The following is a 25,915-nucleotide window of genomic DNA, read 5'->3' as shown; positions in this document are numbered from 1 at the left end:
ATTTATCTAATTCCCTTCTGAAAGCTATTATCAAATCATTTTCTATCTCCTGTCAGACAGTTTATTCCAAAATCTAACTGCCCAATGCATAAAAATGTTTTATTCTCGAGTTGCCTCTAGTTCTTTTGTCAATCTTGAATCCAGGCCCTCCTGCTGCTCCCTTACTCTATCTACCTTTTATAATTTTAAATACCTCTATCAAATCTTTTCTTAAATCTTCTTTATTGAAAGTTTTGTTAAAGTGTCCACCCCACCTTCATAAATTTATGCACAAACCATCAGGTCATGTTGATTTGGTATCTTCTTTAAAATTATACTGGATAGTTGGTAATTTTCTCTCCTCATTCTTCCTATCAAGTGGGTCAACTTACTTTTCTGCATTGAATTTATTCATTCTGCACGGACCTGTCCACTGCACCAACGTAGGCCCTCTTGAAGTCAAATACCTGCTTCTTTACTTCTTCCCCTTTAGGGAAGATAGCGACATAGCGGTATTGTCACTGGCCTACTAATCCACAGACCCAGAGTAATGCTCTGGGGACCTGGGTTCGAAGCCTGCCATGGCAGATGGTGAAATTTTAATTCAATAAAAATATCAGGAATTAAAAGTTTGATGATGACCATGAAACCATTGTCAATTGTAATAAAAACCCATCTGGTTCACTAATGTCCTTGAGAGAAGGAAATCTGCCATCCTGGCTTACACGTGACTCCAGACCCATTGCAACATTATCGACTCTTAACTGCTTCTGAAATGGCCGAGCAAGCCACTCAATTCAAAGGTAATTTGGGATGGGCGATAAATGCTGGTCTAGCCAACAATGCCCACACCCCACAAAAGAATTAAGACGTTTCCAAATTGTCTCGAACCCCACCACCAGTCACTAACAAAATCAAAACAGTGTACCTAGCACTGAACCTTGGGAACACCACTGCATATTTCCCTCCAAATCAAGTCAGTCACTCCCACAGCTTTCAGATTTCTATCCTTTAGCTAATTTAATATCCATACCGCTACCGTCCCTTTTATTTTGTGGATTTCAAATGTGCTAACATGCCAGTTGCGGTATTAAACAAACTTCCTTTTCAAAGTCCAGAAAAATATTAACTATGCTGTCCTCAACCACCCCACATCCGCTCCATTTAAACATGTCTAACATGGTTACAATACACGAGTTGCCAAGTAGCTGTATTTCATGCCAGACTAGATTCAGTGTTGACAGGTTATTATTTCATGGGTGCTGGAGCACTGTTTTCACTAATCCTGTTTTCCAAAAACATCCAGGCAGGCTGCATCTGGAGCAGAAATCACTAAATGGCAAATCAGGAAATGTGGGCATTTTTTTCCTCTCTCACAAACAGAGCAATAGAAATAATTTATACTAACCCCATTGTCATCCAACTGATTTTAGTAAACTCAATGTACCAGAGATAGAATCTGGAGACTCTCTAGCCTGCTTAGTTCAATTACTGGACAACGGATTTGAGGTACAGCAATATTTTCTTCTTAAAGCTGATGATTCACAACTGATCAAAAGATGTGCTGATACACAAGTATACCAAAACAGATTTAAATTCCATAGTTCTTTTAAAATAACCTTATAACAACAACTTGCTTGTATTACATTTCAACCCGACCAAAAAAAACTGGCAATGACCATGTTAGTGGTTTACCTGGCCAAAGTGTGCAGGGTATCCTAGCATGTGCATGTACAGTAGTTTTGCCACATTTCGACAGCGGTAAGTATTATCTTCTTCCCTGAATGAAGACCGAATTGAAGCACATTCCTTCTGTATCATCTCACGCTCTTCAGCTTGGGTCCTGGCTGTCCGGATGGTCCGGATTAGCTCCCTCAGTCTTATGGGGGCTGGCATCCTCTAAAGTTTAAAAGAAAAACTCAATGAACAGCCCCAAAAAACAAGAGTCTAATTTTATCCATACTTTTTTTTAAAAACTCAAAATAATTTCAAAATGTTATTTTGCATCTAAACATCCAGTGAATCTCTATGTATACCAAAACTTTAAAGAAATGGTGTAATCCTGCAGCGTTCAAATAATTAAGACCCAAAAGGTAAGCTCACACCACAACTTCAAGTATGAAGATTAAAAAGGTTTCAAGCATCTACTCAATTCATGCATATGAGGCAGAGTATAGAATCATAGAATCTCCACAGTGCAGGACAATCTCCGACAGAGTATCTTACCAAGGCCCACCTCCTGCCCTATCCCTGTAACCCCATGCATTTACCTTGCCATTCCCCCTTACCTACATAGCTTTGGACACTAAAGGAGCAATTTAACATGGCCAATCCACCTAACCTGCACATCTTTGGACTGTGGGAGGAGACCAGAGCACCCGGAGGAAACCCACGCAGACACGGGGAGATTTGCAGTCACCCAAGGCCGGAATTGAACCCAGGTCCCTGGCACTGTGAGGCAGCAGTGCTAACCACTGTGCCATCGTGCCGTCTTTAAAAACATTTCAACATTGAAATTTGCTAATTTTCAATGTGATTGATACTGATCTGAAAACGCATTCAAGGAAACAAAAAAAAAGTGCACATCTCTGAGGAATTTTTAAATGCTTAAAATCTCAATAAAATAATGAGAAGTTGTTTCCATCGGCAGAAGGGTCGGTAACTGAAGGACATAGATTCAAGGTTAGTTGCAAAATAGTCAGAGGCAACATGAGCAAACTTTTTTCATAAACAGTGATTTGTGATATGGAAGGAATGGTGGAAACAGATTCAATAATAAAGAAAATCTGAAAATTTACAAGGCAACAGAGAAAAAGCAGGGCATGTCAGAGCCCAACTGACCCACTTCTAAGATTCTAAGAATTAAGTTTTCTGCTCTACCCATAATTCTGGATGTACTTTTCAAACTTTTTAGGTGTCCAGATCACCAACAACCTGTCCTGGTCCCCCCATGCCGACATTATGGTTAAGAAAGCTCACCAATGCCTCTACTTTCTCAGAGGACCAAGGAAATTTGGTATGTCAGCTACGACGCTCACCAACCTTCACAGATGCACCATAGAAAACATTCTTTCTGGTCGTATGATAGCTTGGTATGGCTCCTGCTCTTCCCAAGACCGCAAGAAACTACAAAAGGTTGTGAATGTAGCCCAATCTATCACGCAAACCAGCCTCCCATCCATTGATTCTGTCTACACTTCCTGCTGTCTTGGCAAAGCAGCCAGCATAATTAAGGACCCTACGTACCCCAGGCATTCTCTCTTCCGCCGGGAATAAGGAACAAGTCTGCGATCACGTACCAACTGATTCAAGAACAGTTTCTTCCCTGCCATCAGACTTTTGACCTTGCATTAAGTTGATCTTTCTTACACCCTAGCTATGACTGTAACACTACATTCTGCACTGTCCTTTCTTTCTCTATGAACTGCATGAACAGTATGCTTTGTCTGTATAGCGCACAAGAAACAATACTTTTCACTGTACACTAATACATGTGACAATAATAAATCAAATCAAAACCATTCTGAATTCTATTAATTGAACACAAATACAGCTTTTACTGTGGACATGGAAGCACTATAACTGCATCAAGCCACCAGTGACACCAGGATCAAAAACTGGATGCAAGAGATGGAGGAAATCTGGGTGTAATAACTACATACGTAACACATCTATTCAGGGATCATTGCATCTTTGGCTGCAAATGCACCGTAAATTTCACCACATGGATGGAGGAGGAGTCATATACATGTATTTTTGGAAGCAAAAAAACAACCAGGATTTACCCTTACATTTTGCAGTGAGGTGCAAGTCTTCCAAATGAAGTTTACTATTTCTATTCCATCATTTGCCTATCATTGCTTTAAAGAGGAAGCTATGGCATGATCTAGAGCATGCAGGGCTGGAAATTGAGAATTATTTTTAAACCTTTGGACGACTGCGTTTTTATTAAATCTAAAAGTGAACAATGTTGTATTTATTACATATTGCTAGACAGCGAGCTGAACCACTACATGTAACTTGTGTCAGGTAACAAGTAATAATTGATTTGATGGGGAACATTGTAAAACCATGCCTTACTAGATGTTTTCAGTAATTTGATTCATTCCTCGTTTTTCAAACTCTGGCAAGTTTGGCAAATTGATTCATGCCAATTAAGAATCAAATTCACTTAATTGGAGCCTTCCAGAAAAACTCTTCACTGGTGCTACCCAAACAGAAGGACAATATGCCATCCTATAGTATCATTAAGTTGTTTTAATTGATAAGTTTGTTACACAAGCTATCAGAATATATTGCTCAAGCAGCAAAACAGACATCACAATGACTCTTTGCAGTGTTATGCAGCGAGAGAAATTGAAGGTCATGTATTCACAAGAATGCTGCTAGAAAATTTAAAAAAGCAACTCACTGAACAAGTTTCTCCCCCATTAACAAAATCAAAGTGGATTGCCAAGGCACAGAGTGTAAGACACAAAAGTTGAAAATATGACCAGATTAAGCCGAAAGTAGCAGATTTAAAATCTAAGGATTATTTAAGGAAAGATTTCCACTGTTGAGTCTTGTAAAAGATTGAGAATAAGACACTGAACAAAGAATCATGAAGTTAACAATTGAATTTGACATGGGTACTGAGAATTCACTTCCCATACAATACAAACTGAAAATGCAGTTTGAACAAAACATGAGTGGTTAACATAATAGTTATGCTGGCCTCATGAAAAAGGAACCAATGCCGAAACAAATTTTAATTGGGTAAGAGCCAAGAAAAACTTCCTGTTTGAAGTATGAGGACCTTAGAAGTGCGATTCACACTTTCAGCATTGATATAAATTGATTGACTTCACACCAATGCTAAACTGAGGGTTCAAGCATGGGGATGTGGGCTTGACTCAAACTGAAAAAAGTGGAATGAATGAGACACAATTATTAAATGAAAATGTCTCATTTACCGTTTTGTTCGATAAATTTTGATCTTCAAAAGACACATTGAAAGTCATAATCAGACTAAAGATTGCAGTGGGTAAATTTTATGATTGATCCCATAGTGAGCACTCTATGTCACCAGAGAATTAAAAGAATGATTACAGCACAGGAGGCCCTCCATGTTGGCACTGATTCTCTGCAGGAGCAATTGAGCTAGTTCTCCATTCTCGTCCTTTCCCTGCAAGTCTGAACAATTTTATCTTCAGGTGCTGTATGGACCTGGAAAACCTTCCAGAGTATGCAAAAAGGAAAAGAATTGCAAAGATAAATGTGGGTCCATTATAGGCAGATACATGAGAATTTTTAATGGGGAATAGGGAAATGGCGGAGAGGCTAAATAATTACAGAGTTTCACAGAAGACACAAAAATCTCCCTAAAATAATAGAACTAAGGGGAATTAGAAACTGAAAGAAATTAGTAAAAATATAGTACTGGAGAAATTAATGGGATTTTGACCAACAGGTCTAACATTTTCATCCACGTGGATAGAGAAACTAGAAGTGCAGAACAGATGAGAAAACCAACATGGCAGCTTGATGCAGAGTGCCATTCAAGTGAGGGAAGTGAAAAAGAATGTAGTAGGCTTTTGGGGTCGGGTTAGGGGATAGTCAGGGGGAATCGATATTGTTTCTCTGCTGTCTTCGGAGTTCCCGTAGTTGTGTTGCCTGGCTGGTGCCAGGGAGAAATTCAAGAGTCACTAGTATCAGTGTTGGAGGAGAGAGAGCTACTCAATTGGGATGGACTCAACTTAAACTGGGCTAGGATCAGTGTCCTGGCAAATCATATAACTCTGCTTTAAACTAAAAGGGAGTGGCAGGGGTGGGATAGATTTTAGGTGAAGGGACGTTTAGAAATCCAAACAGAAGTAAAAAGAATAGAATGATATAGCAACTCGAGTAAATACAAGCATATTAGGACAACTAGGGACAGGGGAGTCAGACTTCAGGAAGTGCAGTGGAGAACATGCCTCTGTCTACATCAATGGGAACGAAGTAGAAATGGTTGAAAGCTTCACGTTTTAGGTGTTCAGATCACCGACAACCTGTCCTGATGCCCTCATGCCGACACTATGGTTAAGAAAGCTCACCAATGCCTCTACTTTCTCAGAAGACTAAGGAAATTTGGCATGTCAGCTACGACTCTCACTAATTTTATAGATACACCATAGAAACAATTATTTCTAGTTGTATCTCAGCTTGGTATGGCTCCTGCTCTGCCTAAGACTGCAAGAAACTACAAAAGGTCGTGAATGAAGCCCAGTCCCTCACGCAAACCATTGACTCCATCTACACTTCCCGCTGCCTCAGAAAAGCAGCCAGCATAATTAAGGATCCCACGCACCCCAGACACACTCTTTACCACTTTCTCCCATCAGGAAAAAGCTACAAAAGTCTGAGGTCACATACCAACCGACTCAAGAACAGCTTCTTCCCTGCTGCTATCAGACTTTTGAATAGACTGACCTCGCAGTAAGTTGATCTTTCTGTACACCCTCGCTATGATTGCAACACTACATTCTGCACACTCCTTTCCTTCTCTATGAACAGTATGTTTTTCAGCATGCAAGATACAATACTTTTCACTGTATACTGATATACATGATAATAAATTAAATCAAGATGTAAACAGTAACAGTTCAATGAATAAGGTCCATGCAAATAATTGTAAAAAGATACGAAAGGTTCTTACCTAAATGCATGAAGCATTAAGATAGAAGAACAGTGGCACAGGGATGAATGGTTTAGATTTAATCACAAAGATATAGTTACAAGGTGACCAAGGCTAGGAAACAGATATTCAAGAATGCACACCATTTCAAAGATGAGCAGAATGAAAGACGAGGAGTCCTGACAGTAAACACCTTTACTATCAGGTTCAGAAGATCAGAAAGTAGAATCAGTATGGGTGGAGAGGAGAAAGGACAAAGATCAGAAAAAAATGGAGAGTTTATAGGCCCGCTGACATTGGTATACCATTGGTCAAACCATTAAACAAGTAGTTTAAACTTGCAACTAAGGCAATGCAATATTTTCAGTTTACTTATTAGTATCACAAGCAGACTTGCATTCACACTGCAATGAAGTTACTGTGAAAATTACCTAGTCGTCACACTTCGGTTCAGGTGCAGAGGGAGAATTTGGCATGGCCAATGCACTTAACCATCACATCTTTCGGACCATGGGAGGAAACCCACGCAGACACGGGGATAACGTGCAGACTCCACACAGACAGTGACCCAAGTTGGGAACAGAACCCGAGTCCCTGGTGCTGGGAGGCAGCAGTGCTATTGACTGTGCCACCCACATAATTGTGGCAGATTGTAGCATTCACATAGGCAGGACCAAATAACTGGCGAAGGTAACCTGAAAGTTGAGCTTACAGGACACTTGTGGAACAGTATGCTGCAGAATTGAGAGTGCGCAAGTGGGAGTGTTCAGATCCAGTATTGTGCAATGAGGCAGGCAAAAAAATACAATTGAAATCCAAATTAAGATGGCACACTCAAGTCACAAACAAGAATATTACTTGAAGCAAATTAGAACCGTAGAACCCTTACAGTGCAGGAGGCAGCCATTCGGCCCAAGGCTGCACAGACTGTCTGAAAGAGCATCTTACCTAAACCCATCCTATCTCCATAACCCTGTGCATTTACCATAGTCTATTCACCACATTTTTGGAGTACAGTCACATAGGTATGAGGGGAGAGCTGGGTAAATAGACCACAAGGTATGTGGTAAATAAACAGTGGGACATTTCAAGAAACAATTTAAAACGGTCAATAAAATAAATCCCATTAACAAAAAGCTCAGCAAAAGATCCATCTGTGACTTGCTAAGGAAATTAATGATAGTATTAGATTACAAGCAGCTTAGAGGTAGCATTATACATGAGGATTGGGAGTGCTTTAGAAAACAAAAAGTTAATGCTATTTTTATATTCCTGCATGGTTTCAAGAGCTTTTACAACTATACAAAAAGGAAAGTAGATGAAGTAAAATGTTAGTCCCTTAGAAGTAGAGAAGAAAAATCATGGGGAATGATGAAATGGCAGAGAACAAATACTGTGCATCTCTGTCTTCAAAGTCAAAAGTACAATTACATGCTGGAAAAAGGGCCAATGAGAGTGAGGAACTTCAGGTAATTAATAGTTGCATAAAGAAAGTTGGAGAAACCCAAGGCACTAAAATCCAACAAATACTCAGAACAAGATGGCCCACATTTAGGGTTCTGAAAGTGGTAGCTACAAACATTGTGGAGAGGCTAGCTACGATTTTCCAAAATTCTCAAGCTTCAAAACCATTTCCAGAGATTTGGAAATTAGCAAAATGTAAGACCACTATTTAAGAAAAGAGGGACACAAACAAATAAACAATAGTTCAGTAAGCCCGAGTCATCAAGAAAATGATGGAATCTATTGGGCAGGATTTTCGGTGCAACCTGCCATTTGTTTTGCGATGGCAGAGAGAGCCTGCCATTGGCAGGATCTTCTGGTCCTGTTGTCAATGGGGTTTTCAGTTGAATGCACCCCTTGCCACCAGGAAACCCAGAAGATCCTGCTGGTGTGAACAGCTGGAAAATTCTGGCCTTTTAAGCATGATCAGAAAATCAACATGATTTCACCCAAGGAAAATTGTGTTTGACAAATTTGATAAGAGGATGCATCTACTAGAGTAAATAAAGGGGAGCCAATTGGTGTAGCATACTTGGATTTTCAATAAGGTGCCACACAAAAAGGTTAGTATGCAAGATATGAGCTCATGGAGCAATATAGTGTATATATTTTAGTTTCATGATTGCATTAAGAACCAGTCACATGATTTGACGGGGATGACATTAGGGTTTACAAAGGCCGCTGTTTTAGTTTCAGTTTGTACTCTACAGGCACAGGCTCTTGCAATAAATCTGCAGTTAGTTTAAATTTACATGTGCCAACCACATTTTTTTTCTTTAAAACCCATAACCCCTAACATAATTAGGACATTACAAAAAGAAAATTGTAGGCAAGTCAGGATTTTGCTTTGTCGAGAACAGAGAAAAAAAATCCCATGTAGAGAAAGAAAATATTGTGGGTCCTCATACTTTGAATATTACACGACTGGGGAAAAGCAACAACAGGATTAGAGATTCAAGTGCCAGTGCAGGGAAGACCAAGTTTAAAAAAAGCTCTGTCCACCGTCCAAGGTGGGTGTCTATTGTGGGGAATCCGAGAGATCATTTGTTCTAGTGTGTGGGGAAGAGTTCTTGAACAACTACGTGAAGGGCACCCTGGTACAGTCTGGATGAAGGAATTAGCATGTTATTTTTGATGGCAGGATCTGGATGCTTGGATTGAAGAAAAAGTGGGTGTGCCAGTCTTGTGCATGAAGAAGAAATATACCATTGTCTCCTTTAGACATCTTTTAGAAACACCACTCATGCGACTACTCAAAGATCACCTGCATCAAGAAAGTTGAAAACTACTTTTGATTTATTACCTCTAGAAACTTCAGATAGTAGAGCAACAACAACAATCTGAAGTTGCTAGACAAGTAGCAACGGCAAAACAATGCTCATTTCAACAAGGAAACCAAGAGTTAGCGCATAATTATGCCACGAGTGAGAAATGGGTACCAGCCATAATTTTAGCAAAGAGATTAAATTTCTTACACAATTAAATCAAAGATGAACTAGTTTGGTGACACCATCTGACCAATTGTTGTCACCTTAAATGGTACTTCTGGGGATGACTCTCAGCAATCAACTTCTTTAGTCCCTCGTGTTGTAAATACTATTAGGGAAGACTTGGTTGAATTTGAGTTGCCTGGTGATTGTATCTTTGCTACTATACCATGTGAAAATGATGCAGAATTAGTTCTCAGAAGTGTCAATGGAGTGTCTCCAAATCATACTTCTTGGGTCAAGGTCAGCCAAATTCCAGATCTTACCTCGATCGACTTTCTTAACGGTGTATAATGATTATTGATAGATAGAATCAATAATATTCCAGGCGCAGTACTATAACATCGTAACAATTTGTCGTCATGACCATAGTAGTTGCATGATTGTTTTAAGAGCCAGTCACATGATTTAATGGTGACATTAGGATGTTGCACAGGCTGCTGTTTTAGTTTGTACTCGACATGCGTAAACCACATCCTTTTCTTTTTGTTTAAAACCCACAACTCCTAACATAGTTAGGACATTACAATTAGCAACAGCAGCGGATTGTTTACCAGGCAGGACACAAAGAATAGGGATAAATGGGTCATTTTTAAGTTGACAGGCTGTGACTACTAGAGTGAGCCCAGGATCAGTGCTTTAGCTTTTTACAATCTATATCCATGAAATAGACAAAATGTTTCTAAATTTGATGACAATACAAATCTAAGCAGTAATGCAAGTTGAGGACACTGAGGCTGCAAAACTACATCAAGGTGTGAAGTTATTCACTTCAATTGCAAGCATACAAAAATAGATCAAGAGGCATGGAAATTGTAAATGTTGATGTTTGGAGGGCCTTGGGTGTACTTGCACAGAGAATACAAAAATTTAGCACGCAGACACAACAAACAGTTTGGAAGGCAAATTGCGTGTTGGCCTTCATTGCAAGGAGACTGGAGTACAAGAATTAAGAAATCTTGCTGCAATTGTACAGAGCTTTGGGGAGAACACACCTAGAGCACATGGTCTCCATATTAGATAATATATTCGCAATGGAGGTCCATACACAAAAGGTTCACTAGATTGGTCCCTGTGGAGAGATTTGTCTTATGTTAAGATGTTGAGCAAACTGAGCCTATATTCTCTAGTATATGTGTCACTTCTACCTGAACTACACTCCCTTTTCCTGTTTCATCTCGCTCTCTTATCTCTTTCATGATCCAGGGAGCGCTCCTGTTGATAAATAAATTTACTCTAACCCAAAATTGTCAAACGGTAGTCAAGAGTACTTCTCACATTATACTGGCATAGAAAATTAGAAAACTACCAACATTTAGGTTTTAGACTGTCAATTTATTGCAAAACCAAAAAATGACTTAATTACTAAAAATATTTTTATTCAAGGATCCACACCGCCAGCAGACAATCTTATAATGACTGCATTTAAATTCTGGGAAGGAGGGAAAACAAGTAACAATTTGAAATAGATAAGGGAGAAAGGAAAAGAAAGCATATAAAACACTCATTCTTAATATCCAACTTGTTTCACATCTAATGAATGATTTCTGAATAGTCACATGGGTAAGCAAACATCCAGCTAATTTACACATGATTCCAGAAATAACATTTCTAATTAGTCTGTTTTTGTGGTGTTGATTGAGGATTGCTGCCCAGCACAGCAGGAAAACTTGCTGCTGAGCCAAAATAACAATTTTAATTGACTATTTCAAATCAAGGTCAAAGGACAATTTCATACGAATACCAAACAAAACATGGCAGATAAACCTTAGACTGGAGTGTCAACATCAAGTACAGCTAAAATGACAGAAGTTTAAGGCCACTAAAATGGTTGAAAAAGGACAATATAGATTACATCTATTTGAATATACAAAGATATTTTCTACATCTTTCCACAGAACATGTTATATTCCCAAAAAGTTGGAGAAAATCCCAAATTTTCCTCCTTGATTTAAGAGAGCTTTGAAACAAGGCCCTTCAGCAAATCTCTCAACTAACTTGTTGCAGATGTAGCGATGCTGGCGTTGGACTGGGGTAGGCACAGTAAGAAGTCTCTCAGCACTTCATCAGGTGATGAAGGAGCAGCGCTCCGAAAGCTCGTGCTACCAAATAAACCTGTTGGACTTTAAGCTGGTGTTGAGAGACTTCTTACTGTTGCAAATTGGTTGGCACTTTTGGGTTGAAATTCATGGGATGTAGCTGTTATCGCCAATATTGATATGGTGGTGAACTCCTTCACAAGCCTCTGCAGTCTGTGTGGCCAAAATATGCTCACTACTGAGGGAGAAGGAGTTCCAGGATTTTGGTTCAACAGTAATGAAGGAATGTCACTAAATTTTCAAGTCAGGGTGGTGTGATGGAAGTGGTGGTATTCCCACAATCTGCTGCCCTTGTTCTTCTAGACGGTAGAGGTCATAGGTTTGGAAAGTGCTATCAAAGGGAGCATGGCGAGTTGTTGCAGTCTACCACTGATGGCGGGAGCGATCATTTAAGATGGTTGATGGCACATAAATCAAATGGGCTGCTTTTTCCTGGGTGTTATCATGCTTGGAGTTGGAGCTACAATCATCCAGATAAGTGAAGAGTATATCAAACTCCTGACTGCAACACCTGGTGGAAAGGCTTTGGCAAGCCAGGTGGTAGTCACTCACCACAAACTGCCCAGACTCCGGTCTTCTCTTGTTGCCAGTGTGGGGGGCTGGTCCACTTAAATCTCTGGTCAATTCTAAGCCCATGGTGATGGTGGTACAGGATTTGATGAAGGCAATGCCACTGTACATCTTGGGAAAGTGGTTGGACCCAGTGGTTATTGCCTGGCATTTAAGTGACAAGTAATTATGCCACACATCAGTCCAAGCATGGATGTTGCCCAAGTCTTGCTAAATTTGGACACAGACGGTTTCATTATTTGAGGAATTGTAATGGAAACTTTACTGCGCCATTAACGTAATTTCTTATTTCTGAACTTTATTGAAAAAGCAGTTCAAATTATGTTATGATCCTAGCTATGAGAATACTGGACAAACTGGATACTTGTTAGGATCTAACTCCATAGACCATAATCATTTACAGAATGTAATGCATGGAACAACCAAGGGCAAGTAAGGAAAGAGCAGCAAGATTCCAAGATTGAATTAAAACACCAAAAAAACCTTTACTTTCAGAATCAAAGCAAAAGCAATGACAACTAATTGGGTACATTGGACAAATGATTCAAAATAGTATGATCTTCTACTTAAACTCAACTTAGTCAAGTATTTGATTTAATTTATTGTCACATTAGTATACAGTGAAAAGTATTGTTTCTTACATGCTATACAGACAAAGCATACCGTTCATAGAAGGAGAGAGTGCAGAATGTAGTTTTACAGTCAAAGCGGTGTAGCGAAAGGTCTACTTAATATAACGTAGGTCCATTCAAAAGTCTGATGGCAGCAGGGAAGAAGCTGTTCTCGAGTCGGGTGATACATGTCCTCAGACTTTGGTATCTTTTTCCCGACGGAAGAAGATAGAAGTGAGTATGTCTGGGGTGTGTTGGGCCCTTGATTATGCTGGCTGCTTTTACCAAGGCAGCGGGAAGTGCAGACAGAGTCAATGGATGGGTGGCTGGTTTGCATGATGGATTGGGCTTTATTCATGACCGTTTGTAGTTTCTTGCAGTCTTGGGCAGAGCAGGAACCATACCAAGCTGTGGTGCAACCAGAAAGAATGCTTTCTATGGTGCATTGGTAGAAGTGGGGTTGGTGATCTGGACACCTAAACACTTGAAGCTCTCAACCATTTCTACTTTGTTCCCATTGACGTAGACAGGGGCATGTCCTCTCCTACGCTTCCTGACATTGATGACAACCTCCTTTGTTTTGTTGACATTGAGGGAGAGATTACTGTCACACCAGTTCACCTGATTCTTTATTTCATTCCTGTACTCTGTCTCGTCATTGTTTGAGATCTGACCCACTATGGTGGCGTCATCAGCAAACTTGAAAATTGTGTTGGAGGGGAGTTTGGCCACACAGTCATAGGTGTATAAGTATAGTAGGGGACTGAGGACCCAGCCTTGGGGGCGCTGGTGTTGAGGATGATCGTGGAGGCGTTGTTGCCTGTCCTTTCTGATTACGGTCTGTGGGTTAGGAAGTTCAGGATCCAGTTGCAGAGGGAGGAGCCAAGCCCCATGCCATGGAGTAGCAGCTTTCATTGAAAGGCTTTTAAATATATTCATGCTCCGAGGGGCTTTCTCTGGATCTGGCTGCACAGGTCACAGCTCATGCTAGTGGTATATTCTTACTAATACAACCTCTTGATCCAAGTATAGGCATTGCTAACAGTCACATGCCACAACCCATGAGACACAAGTAGGCACTCCCTTGGCATCTGTTCTATAGCTGGTCTTCTCTTTTTATAGGACTACTTGGTCCTACCCAATTCCCTAGATCTCCCTCTTTTCCTCTCTAAGCATAAAGAACGGAGTTCTATGGTGCAACATAACTGACTGCAGTCTCCAGTTCAGAGTATTTGTAAACTTATTTTTCCTAAAAACCACCCCACCACCCTCCAGTCTGCCTTTGAGCATAACTCCGCCCTCTGCAATTTTCTTCATAGCAATCTCAGGGCTCTCTTACTTCTAAGAGCCTCTGGGTCAAAAATTTTATTTGTACATTCCAACATATTGCAAAATTTAAGAGTAACTGTGAATTTAATGAATTATTTATGGCCATGACCTGAAAATATTTGCCATTGGAATATGTACTGTCTTTCCAGATAATAGATTTCAAGAGCACTTCAGCTAACGAATTCTCCTAACGAGGATTTCTATAGTGTAAATGAAGGTTCTCACCCATGATGGTTGCACCACAAGATTGAGAATTGAAATAGTTCTAGTCATACACATTCAAAAACAGCTGTTGGTTTGCACAAATCTAATTTTTAAGACATTAAAATATCGCCATTGAGATGTATTTCTATGATAGTCTTTTGCACATTATTCTTTTGAAATCACTGCACACAAAAAGAGAAATCTATTAAATCAAAACTCAAATCTTACTTATTGCACAAAGCAAATCTTTAAATGCCACTAGACTTATCACCGTGCCAGAATGGTCAGAAACATGGTATAATGAGCGATTCCTGAAAATTGACTAAATAGAATAGAAGATGCGCCATGTAAAACAATGGAATCAAGCTTAAAGGCTTACCTGCCTGCTTGAAGTGAACTACCAGATAACACTAAGAATTAAAGGTGCAAAGGCAAGAGAATGCTACAGAATTAAGATACAATTTCAAACCAAAAGGCATGGTAGGAGTGTAAAAAGGGTAAATTATCAAATATTTCAAATTAAATACACCAAGAGAAGTGAATGAAGTTTATCAGTTATATTTAACAAAAGAACAAAGGATGGAGTGGCGCCATTTGAAGTGGGACCTGAGGGGGTTTAGATAACTGATGCTACAAATGTTAAGTTTATAGCAGAGATAATCTGATCAAAATAGATGGGAGATTGGAGCTCAGAGGGTCAAATAGAATGCCCAAGTTGCAAAGAGTCTGATTCAGCACCAGAGGGATGGAGGCAATGGCAAGAATTGAAGACAATGGCTATAATCATCTCACTATCTAATGGAAGAAAGTTTTGGTTCATCCAATAAGGGACAGGCAAGAAAACAGTTGCCACATTGTCTCACAGGACTGCAGTAGATATTAATTCCATGAGAGGTGCTTTGGGATATTCAAAAGACACGAGTTCTGAATTGATGCAAATCTCTTTTCTTTAGGGAGTGACAACAACACTGCCATTTTTTAAAAGTTGTTTATTCCATTAAATTAAGCTTTAACATATACAAGCAGTGTCAACATGGGTTATATTTGGTTTTCAATGCCAGTAAATTTCTTTCAAAACTTAATTTTGTTTATTGCACTCCTTTAGCTGAATGTGTGTGTTTCAGGGAAGTGGTTGCAAATTCTAATTATTAAACCCAGTGTTTGTACACATGCACAGCTTTAATGTGGTAATATGTTTTTTTTCCCAATCAGATGCAAACCTGCCTTTTCAACTCAGGAGAAAACAGTTTCCAATTAGACTTTCACATTCAATGAATATAAACAAGACAAGGCAAAATCTGTATTTATATTTCTAAATCTGTTTTGACACATGGGCAGCTTTATGTAATGAAAACAGAAAATACCAGAAAATCTCAATCAGGTCTGGCAACATCTGTGAGGAGAGAAACAGAGTTATCATCAAGTCTGAAGACTCTTCCTCAGTTACAACTTCAGTCACATGGACTTAAAACATTAACTGTTTCTCTCTCCACAGATGCTCTGGACCTTGCTCAGTTTTTCCAGCATTTTCTGTTTTACATCACATTTCCAGCATCTGCAGTATTTTGCTTTGAGGTTTCTTTTAAAACTGTTAAAAGCAAAATAGTGCTTTATAAATACAGGATTTCTAATCATTTTCATCAAGGACTTGAACTTTGCAGTTTCTTTTAAAACTGTTAAAAGTTGAAGTCCTTAATGAAAATGATTAGAAATCCTGTATTTATAAAGCACTACTGCAATAAAGATATTAATTTGATCACAAATATTGTGGGTCTCCATTAGGTGTGAGAATGGATGTGTTTACTGTAATATTTGGGAGAATATTGTTATTCTGTAAAGAAGGGTATCTGTGCGCAAATGATTCAATTAAGCTGGGAAAAGGCTCACGGAGACTATTTATCTGGAAGTGATGAGGGAAAAGGAGTAGAGATGCTAAAGGCATGCATTTGTAATGAAGCTATGTTCAAGTGGTTTTAAAAGAAAAGTATAGGAATAGCTTTTCTCAGAAATTAAATTTTAAAGGAGTGTAAAAGGCTTTTACAGCTTGCAACAGTTTCATAAGTAAACAAGGGAAGATTGCATTTTATTTGACCCCTCCCCCAAAGGTGTGGACAATAGGAAAGGCATGGAGATTTTTATATTTTGGAAACGTTTAAGTTCAAAGAACTGCTGAGAACAATAAAATCAAAGATAAAGGGAGAAAAGGACATGCAGAGATATTGAACTGATCTGGGGTTGGTTGTGTGGGGACAATCTCTGGAAACAACTCTGAGCCAGGAGAAGGTGAACTCAGTCAGCCATCCAATCAATCTAGAACGGTCGTTTTGCAAAAAAAGCAGTTATTCTGAAATTACTTGGATTTACACAGAGCAGAGTCATATATTGCATGGTGTGCCATTATTAAAGTAACAGTTTTAGCTTGGCTAATATTACTGAACTTTTAATCATTTATAAGGGTGTGTTGCCTAGAATGTGTTTACTTGTGGCTACGATCAAGTATGGAGTCTTTTGGGGGACTGTTTTGCAAGACTTGTAACTCGTGCGCTTAAGTTTTCTTTTCTTCTTGCTAATAAATCTTACACTTTTAATTTTCAAAATCTGAAAAGAAATACTGGATTACACACTATTGAGATTTTCTTCTCATTTCCAAAATACAAAAAACAGTAAGCCAAGTTTCTCTCTGGAATTTGGTTTGCTCAGTAATTAACATCTGCTGTGGTCATAACATAGTGACTATGAGTATATAAAGGAAAAGTCTTGCTTTTGATACAGTGCCCCTGGAAAAACTGCATGGAAGATAATAAAGCTGAAATCAGTGGAATTTTATAATGAAAACTAATTGGTTGACCAACAGAACCCAGAGAGCTCTTGGAAAAATGTGTTGCTGGTGAGCCACTGGAGATGCTTATTTTAGGATCTTTTATTTAATAAATGATGAGTTCAGAGTCACAAATAACTACTGATATTAATACTGCACCTTTAGCTTTACCTTTAGGTAAAGCAAAATTTATCAAGCCACATAATGCAATAAGAGGGAAGGCGGCGGCTAAAAGCTTGGTTGAAGAGGTAGGTTTTAAAGAGCAACATAAAGGAGGAAAGTGATGTAGAGTCCAGAGGTTTATGAAGAGAATTCGAGGGGTTGGGACCTGATGGTTGAAAACATAGCCACCAATTAAAATCAGGGACGCTCAAGAGGCCAAAGTTAGATAAGCAAAGGGTTACGGAGCAAGAAAAGATCAGGGGTGGGAAGGGCAAGGCAGCAAGGGAAGTGGCACTCAGGAAGAAAACATTAAAAATCAAGGTGCTGCTTCTCCAAGAACCAGTGTGGGTCAATGAGAGCAAGATGCTGGGTGAACAGAACTTAAGGGTAAAGATACAGGCAGAATATTAGATGGGCTCAAGTTTACAAATGGTAGAATGTGGGTGATCAGCCACTGGTACATTGGAATAATCAAGTCCAGAGGTGGCAAAGGCAGATGCTTAGCTGAGGCAGGGGCAGAGGTGGGTGATTTTATAGAGATGGAAACAAGCAATCCAAGTGCCAGAATCAGATCTCAAGGTCATATAAGGAGAGATAGTGGAAGCAGATAGCACTAAAATCACTCAAATTAGATCCATTAAGGGCGACACGGTGGCTAGCACTGCTGCCTCACAGCGCCAGGGTCCTGGGTTCGATTCCTGGATTGGGTCACTGTGCAGAGTGTGCATGTTCTCTCCGTGTCTGCATGGGTTTCATCCAGGTGCTCCAGTTTCCTCCCACAGTCTGAAAAACGTGTTGGTTAGGTGCATCGACCCGAACAGGCACCTGATTGTGGCAACTGGGGGAATTTCACAGTAACTTCATTGCAAATGTTAATGTAAGCCTTACTTGTAACTAATAAATAAACTTCAGTGCTTGTGGAAAATTGTATTTTGGAATCTAGTGCATGCCGAGTGATTTGATGCATAAAATATGCTAAGAGTGACATGATTGTGAGGAATGGGTGACTTAGATCTATTGTTCCTATCTACCACAAAAGTTTTCCTCACCTCATGTCAAAGTCTAATATATACTAATGGAGATCAATCACTATGATCAAACAATTTATAGGAACGGAAGTATACAGTCAGGTCCCTGAAGCAGTGGTTTGCAGCCTTTTGTATGTTATGGTACACTATTTTTTTAAAAAAGAGTCACCTCCTATTTTTGCCAACTGAACTGCCCTCTACCAAAAGCCTTTCATCTTCAACTCGAGTTAAACAATTAAACTAAATCAAACAAACTGAGGAACCTCCGAAAATCCAACAAGCCATGATCTAATACAATTTTAATCAGTCTAAGTATACAATGAAAGTCTCATCACCAGTTGCATCTCAAATACGATTGTTTTGTATTGAAAACATACAGAATTTAAAAATGTCTCCCACTGAAGATTTCAATTGTTTTCAGTTTTTTGTCTACATTTCTCAATATGAAAGTTAATTCATGGAAAAATGACTATGAGCAGCATCTTGCTGACAACACTAATGTGACATCTGGACCTGCTTCTGTAAGCAGTCTTGATCCCAGGAGGAACTGATGACAGGGCAACTCGCAGCTCTTGTGCCATTGACAGGCACTCCCTCCCTTTTGTTTTTCACATAAGCCAGTGTCAACATGCATAGGTAGGCTGTGGGAAACAACAAGATGGATATTCTTGTCCCACAAGCAACCAAAATATATCCAGTGACATCTCTGCAAACTTCAGTTTCAGTGTATGATCCATCCTGAGCTCTGAATTCCTCTTGTTCTTTTAATGACAATGTATTGGATGATTAAAAAGTGAACTAAATGGATCATGTACCCAGCCAAAGTCTTCCATACTCCAAGGGGAAGTAGCATCCAAACTTCTCTTACGGTGTCTGGGTTTTGAAATAAAAGAAAAATACTGTGTATTCTGGAAATTTAAGAGTTGAGATTAGGTCCAGTGTGTTTTGCCAGCAAGATATGCTGTTGGTGTCAGCCTAGGTCTGAGGCGGTCAAGTCAAGGTGACCCTGACCTATACAAGACAGACAGATATGATTTAAGGAGATCCATCAAAGATGCCAAAAGACAGTATTGGACCAAACTAGAGTCCCAGGCTAGCTACATGGACCTCTGCCGACTATGGCAAGGTCTGCAAGACATAACAGGCTACAAGTAAAATTGCCCCTTAGTGTCCTGAGATGAGTAGATTAGAGGGATCAGCGGGTAAAATATGTAGGGATATGGGGGTAGGGCCTGGGTGGGATTGTGGTCGGTGCAGACTCGATGGGCCAAATGGCCTCTTTCTGCACTGTAGGGTTTCTATGATTTCTATGAAGATGAAGACATGTAAAATTGCAGGTTCCAACACACCCCTCCCTGATGAGCTCAATGCATTCTATGCTCGTTTTGAACAAGAGGTCAGCGAGAGCACACCCTCCATCCTGGAAGCCTCAGATGAACCTGTATCTGAGGTCACCACTGCAGGTGTCAGAGCAACCTTCTCAAAGGTCAACCCACGGAAAGCGACTGGCCCGGGATAAGGTACCTGGACAAGCAATCAGATCCTGCGCAGATCAGCTGGTGGGGTACTCGCATACATCTTCAACCTCTCTTTACAACAATCTGAGGTCCCTATCAGCTTCAAGATGACCACCATCATCCCAGTACCAAAGAAAAGCCAAGCAGCGTGCCTTAATGACTGTCGTCCAGTGGCTCTGACATCATTAAGTGCTTTGAAAGGTTAGTCATGGCACGAATCAATTCCAGCCTCCCGGACTACCTGGATCCACTACAGTTCACCTATTGCCGCAACAGGTCCACAGCAGACGCCATCTCCCTGGCCCTGCACTCAACCCTGGAGCACCTAGATAACAAAGACACCGGTGTCAGACTCCTATTTATTGACTATAACTCAGCCTTCAACACCATTATCCCTACGAAATCGTAGCCTGAGCCTCGGCTCCTCCCTCTGCAACTGGATCCTGAACTTCCTAACTCAGAGCACAATCAGTAAGGATAGGCAACAACACCTCCTCCACAATCATCCTCAACATCAGTGCCCCACAAGGCGGTGTTCCTACTATACTCCTTATACACCTATGACTGTGACCAAACTCCCCATCAACTCAATTTTCAAGTTTGCTGATGACACCACTGTAGTGGGTTGGATCTCAAACAATGACGAGACAGAGTACAGGAATGTGATACAGAATCTGGTGAACTGGTGCGACAACATTAATCTCTCCTCAATATCAACAAAATGAAGCCGATTATCATCGACTTCAGGAAGCATAGTGGAGAGCATGCCCCTGTCTACATCAACGGGGACGAAGTAGAAATGGTCAAAAGCTTCAGGTTTTTAGATGTCCAATCACCAACAACCTACCCTGGTCCCCCCATGCCGACACGAGTTAAAGCCCCACCAACGCCTCTACTTTCTCAGAAGATTAAGGAAATTTGGCATGTCAGCTACGACTCTCACTAACTTTTACAGATGCACCATAGAAAGCATTTTTTCTGGTTGTATCATAGTTTGGTATGGCTCCTGCTCTGCCCAAAACCACAAGAAACTACAAAAGGTTGTGGATGTAGCCCAATCCATCAGTCAAACCAGCCTCCCACCATTGACTGTCTACACTTCCCGCTGCCTCAGGAAAGCATAATCAAGGACCCCACGCACCCTGGACATACTCTCTTTCGCCTTCTTCCATATGGAAAAAGATACAACAGTCTGAGGTCACATGCCAACCGACTCAAAAACAGCTTCTTCCCTGCTGCCAGACTTCTGAATGGACCGACCTGACATTAAGTTGATCTTTCCCTGCACCCTAGCTATGACTGTAACACTATATTCTGGACTCTTTCATTTTCTTTCTCTATGAACTGTATGCTTTGTCTGTATAGCATGCAAGAAACAATACTTTTCACTGTATACTAATACATGTGAGAACAACAAATCAAATGTCTGATCAACCCACTTGCCACAAAGGGCCAGTTTTGATCTGAAGCCCTGAACTTGGTCTGCAGCCCTTTAGAGCATTAAGAGTTTGAGCACGAGAAGACCTTTCCCCGAGACAACCTTCACACTTGTGTATACCGTGATGCTCTGCTCCCATTCCTTCACACAAAATAGTAAACAAGTGAGATTTCAAAGGATGCAACAGCTGTTTGGTGTAATATTGCGGTCAACTCAGATGGCATTGTTTTGGCAACAGGGGCTTCGCAGTACAGGACAGTGGCTGACTTGGATGCAGGATTCTGTTCTTTCACCGTACTCATGAATCCTTTGACTTTTTCCATCCTGCAGGCTGCTCCGTCAGTGCAGATGCCACTGTACTTAGTTCAGTTAAGATTGGTCTTCCTCCAGATAAGCAGTTGTGACACAAAAGCTCTCTTCTCTGGTCACATAACAGGGCAATTCTTTGCCAAATAAATTATCTGATAGAATCCTTGTCAACATGGCTGGCAATGACCACTAATATCTGTGGAGTCAATGTGCAGGGCAAATTTTCCCACTCATCTCCAATTTCACCTGAAGAACCTGTTCAACATCAACTGATATTTCGTCACTACATCATTTAATTTTGTCAGAAAGAGGCACTTCTGTGATTTCTTTGGCAGCATCAGTTCCCAGCATTACCTTTGCATGCCAGAAGAATTAGAGTTTAGGCAATGATATGCATGCAGGTTTTTTGATTACACCATGAGCTCAGCCATCAGATAACATGCTCCAGCATATATTGATTTTGTTATACATTTTGTTCTTTCAAGCGATTGTAGTACTGTGTATTCTTAGAGTGAAAGGTGTTTTATATTGAAATGGCACTTCAACTTTACTTCTCTTCAAGAACTTGTCCATGGCAAACTGTACTCAAACACACACTACACAATAAATGTTCCCCTCGAGCATCAACTTACAGGCATGATTGCAGATCTTCAGCCGTGCTAAGCAAAACACTGCTGTTTCAAAGGTGTACCCTTGCCCAAATACCTTACAGCACGTTACCAACCTTTGTTTGTCTTCTTGGGTCTTTGGGGCCTCCCAACTAGGGTTTCTCCCAAGCCCATTTTTAAGCTCTACTGCTCACAGTCCTCTCTAATTGGAACCTGTTTCTCTCCTCCTCTTAGCTTTATTGATTCCTGTTTCATCCCTGTCTTCTTCCCTTAGTGAACTTTTAAACTTCTCCCTATCCCTCTCCTGTCTAGCTCACTTTTCCTAAGGTTTTTGCACCCTTGATTTTTTGCTTTTTGCAAGGCCTAGGGAGCCTTTGTCTTCAGCTTTGTGGTCAACATCTCCAAAGCCTGAGGATGTCAGGCCTTCTGCGCATGTCTGTCTGGGAATGGGCTACACATGCAGTTTGGATTGCCAATATAAAAAAATCTGAACTGCGCATGTGTGGCCTTGTCATTGGGACTCGAGGGAAACTGAAGACAAAAGTTAGTTTTAGCTTATTTACATAAATTTGGAAACTTATTTCACGGCACACCAGTTGGGAACCACTGCTCTGAAGACTGATTCCACATTCAATTAAACTAAGTGATTGGTGTCATTGATTCATTCAGTTGTCTTTGCTCTGCACCTCTGATACCCTCTTACATAACAAAAATCTAGAAGCATTGAAAGCTCAAGTTGAATCTGAATCCAGAATCTATCGAGGAAGAGAATGAGATTTCTACCACCCTTTGAGAAAAAGTTTTAACGTTTATTTATTAGTCACAAGTAAGGCTAACATTAACACTGCAATGAAGTTACTGTGAAATTCCCCTGGTCGCCACACGCCGGCACCTGTTCGGGTCAATGCACAAAAAGTTATCCATTATTTCGTTCCTGAATAGCCTAGATCCAACTTTACGATTATATCCCCAGTTCTTGATTCAGTCACGAGAGGAAATATTCTCTCTGTACCTAACCAACCAAATCCTTTTAACATCTTGATCAGAGCATGGAGATTTAAAGGGTTAAATTATGAAGATTGAGGGAAAATCTAGCGATTTCTATGAATGCTTTAGCAATCATGGAAAATTAGCTTCTCACAAAAATTCTTCAACTTCAAAGATAACATGTCATCGTACTGCACTCTGGAGAACTAGATACCAGCAAAGTGCCTGGTAGTAACTATATACGGAATTATTTACACACCTCTCAGAACATCCATGCCAAGATCATTTCAGATTTCACATTTGTTTTGAAATGCAACTGTTAATTCCTGTAACATTTAGAAGCATTGTAAAAGCTTGACAGCCACATCTGTGGAAATGTCAGGAAAACCTCTGGCGACAGTATCACATTCACTGGTTTCACAACACTTGCAGATGCAACACAAACTTAGCAGGCCATTCTACATTGGCATGGCTAGTCAAATGTGACCTGGGAGAGTTATTTTAAGCCAAATAGCAGCCTCCCTATAGCAAGCTTATGGGGATCAAACCTGTTTTCCCACAGCAAGTAGGCCATTTAATTGAATGACTGAACTTGAGATATGGCTGAGATTTGCTGAATGTTCAACTCATCACAATTATTTCAGCAGACGTCTGGATCTTCTGCTTTCTAGACTACAATTGAAACATCTGCAGAGTAGGATTTTAAGACTATACCATTGGATATCACAAGTTCTGGTCAAGAATGAACCTTCAATCATACAGCAACTTGGACAACTGCAGAACACCCAAAAATGAACAGCCTATTACTTGCTTTTTGTCGGCAAATCTGATCTGGCAGTTCAAAATTGGGCATCCATAAAACTGGGAATCCATAAAGCATCAGAAGTATTTTAGCCAAAATTTATAACCTCATGGCCCAGCATATTCCTCACTCCCCAAGATCAACATGCCAGGGAATCAACCCTGGTTCAATGAGGAGTGCTGAAGGGCACTTGGCACACCTAAAGCGCCAACTTGGTGAAGCTACCATATGCATGCTAAACTGCACAGATAGCAACTGATATTTATAGCAATCTTAACCAATAGATCAAATTAAAATTCTGCAATACTCCCACATCGTCATTAATTAATTAAATATACAACACACTAAATGCAGTGGTTCCACAAACATCCCCATCAAGTCCATCACATTAGTGCAAAAGACAAAGCTGAAACATTTGCAACCATCTTCAGCCAGAAGTGAAGAGTGGATTATCGCTCCGCCTCCTGCTTAAATGACTTGAGAACAAACATAGTCCAGATAAATTGGAGTCAAAGATTGGCAGGCTAAACGTAATGGAATTTAAATAGATAGTTCAAATACAGCTGAGGTACATTCCCATGAGAAAGATGGGATAGACAAAGCCAGAACTCCCTAATAACGATTGAGAGCAAGTCAATGCAGAACGAGGGTGCATGTGACAGATGCAAAGTGGACAACACAATTGAGAACCAGGCTGAATACAGAAATTTCAGGGGAAGTGACAAATTCTTAAAGTGCCTGTCTTCCTTGACTTTCCTGAAACTCAGGCAGTGCAGCAGGTCCTTGGCAATGAAGTCCAAAAGAAAAGAAGTGAAAGAGAATACATCCCTTTTCTTACGGCACTAGCTGCTCTACAGCAGGCAAGTTCAAATGTCTCATTGAAAATAACAGGTCAAGGAGGTGGTAAGTGTAAAATGAATGGGATATGGGGAGGGTCAGACTTGATGGAGATCCAAAGTTAGCAATTTAAAGCACTTTGTCAGATGTTTCCCTTGCAGTGCAATTGTCCAGAGGAAGTTAGTGCCTCTGGACAATTGCCAGATAAACTCTTACCTGGCAACTTCCAAAGGGGATTCCCCAGTGCATTTTTGGGGTGCTCCCCAAATTTGATGCGTGGGAGCCAGGATGGTATGGGTCATAAATGCAAGACAAATTAACATTTATTTGGACAAGTTTGAATTAAAGAGAAATTAGCATGGATTGAAGGGCAAATGGTTTACCCAATGTGATTGTTTCTTTCATGAAGCAATGGAGAGAGCTAGAGGGCATTTTGTTTTATTGTGCATTCATGGGATTTGGGAGTTGCTGGCTTGGCCAGCATTTATTGCTCTCAAGGTGGTGGTGGTGGTGGGTGAGCTGCCTTCTTGAACCATTGCAGTCCACATGGTGTTGGTACACCCTCAGTGCTATTAGGGAGGGAGTTCCAGGATTTTGACCCAATGACAGTGAAGGAACTGAGATATATGGAGGGGAACTTCCAGGTGGTGTTCCCATTTGTCTGCTGCTCTTGTCCTTTTAGATGGTTGCAGTCATGGGTTGGAAAGGTGCTGTCTGATGAGCCTCGAGTACCCACAGTGCATCTTGTAGACGGTACACACTGTTGCCACTGCACATCAGCGGAGGGAGTGAATATTTGTGGATGAGGCGCCAATCGAGCTGGATGATGTCACACTGGAGTGTTGACAGAGCTGCACTCATCCAGGCAAATGGAGAATATTCTATCTCACTCTTGACCTGTGGCTTGCAGTTCATGAACAGACTTTGTCAGGAGGCGAGTTACTCACTGCAGGATTCCTAGCCTCTGACCTG

At 40.4% G+C, this 25,915-nt stretch overlaps 1 protein-coding gene across 4 annotated transcripts in view; it reads right to left on the bottom strand.

Moving 5' to 3' along the window:
* The window catches only part of ap1g1 (adaptor related protein complex 1 subunit gamma 1), a 119,945-nt gene that overhangs the window by 82,123 nt on the left and 11,907 nt on the right, over positions 1-25,915 (bottom strand). For all 4 annotated transcript variants that reach the window (XM_078210757.1, XM_078210755.1, XM_078210754.1 and 1 more), the window contains exon 2: positions 1,675-1,878. In XM_078210757.1, the coding sequence (XP_078066883.1) occupies positions 1,675-1,875 (201 nt within the window). In that variant the 5' untranslated portion in view covers positions 1,876-1,878. The remainder of the gene's footprint in view (positions 1-1,674; positions 1,879-25,915) is intronic.

The sequence above is a fragment of the Mustelus asterias genome, chromosome 4 (assembly GCF_964213995.1).
Source record: "Mustelus asterias chromosome 4, sMusAst1.hap1.1, whole genome shotgun sequence".
Classification (NCBI taxonomy): Eukaryota; Metazoa; Chordata; class Chondrichthyes; order Carcharhiniformes; family Triakidae; genus Mustelus; species Mustelus asterias.
Note: the sequence above shows the minus strand (reverse complement) of the source record. Positions and strands in the feature narration are given on the sequence as shown.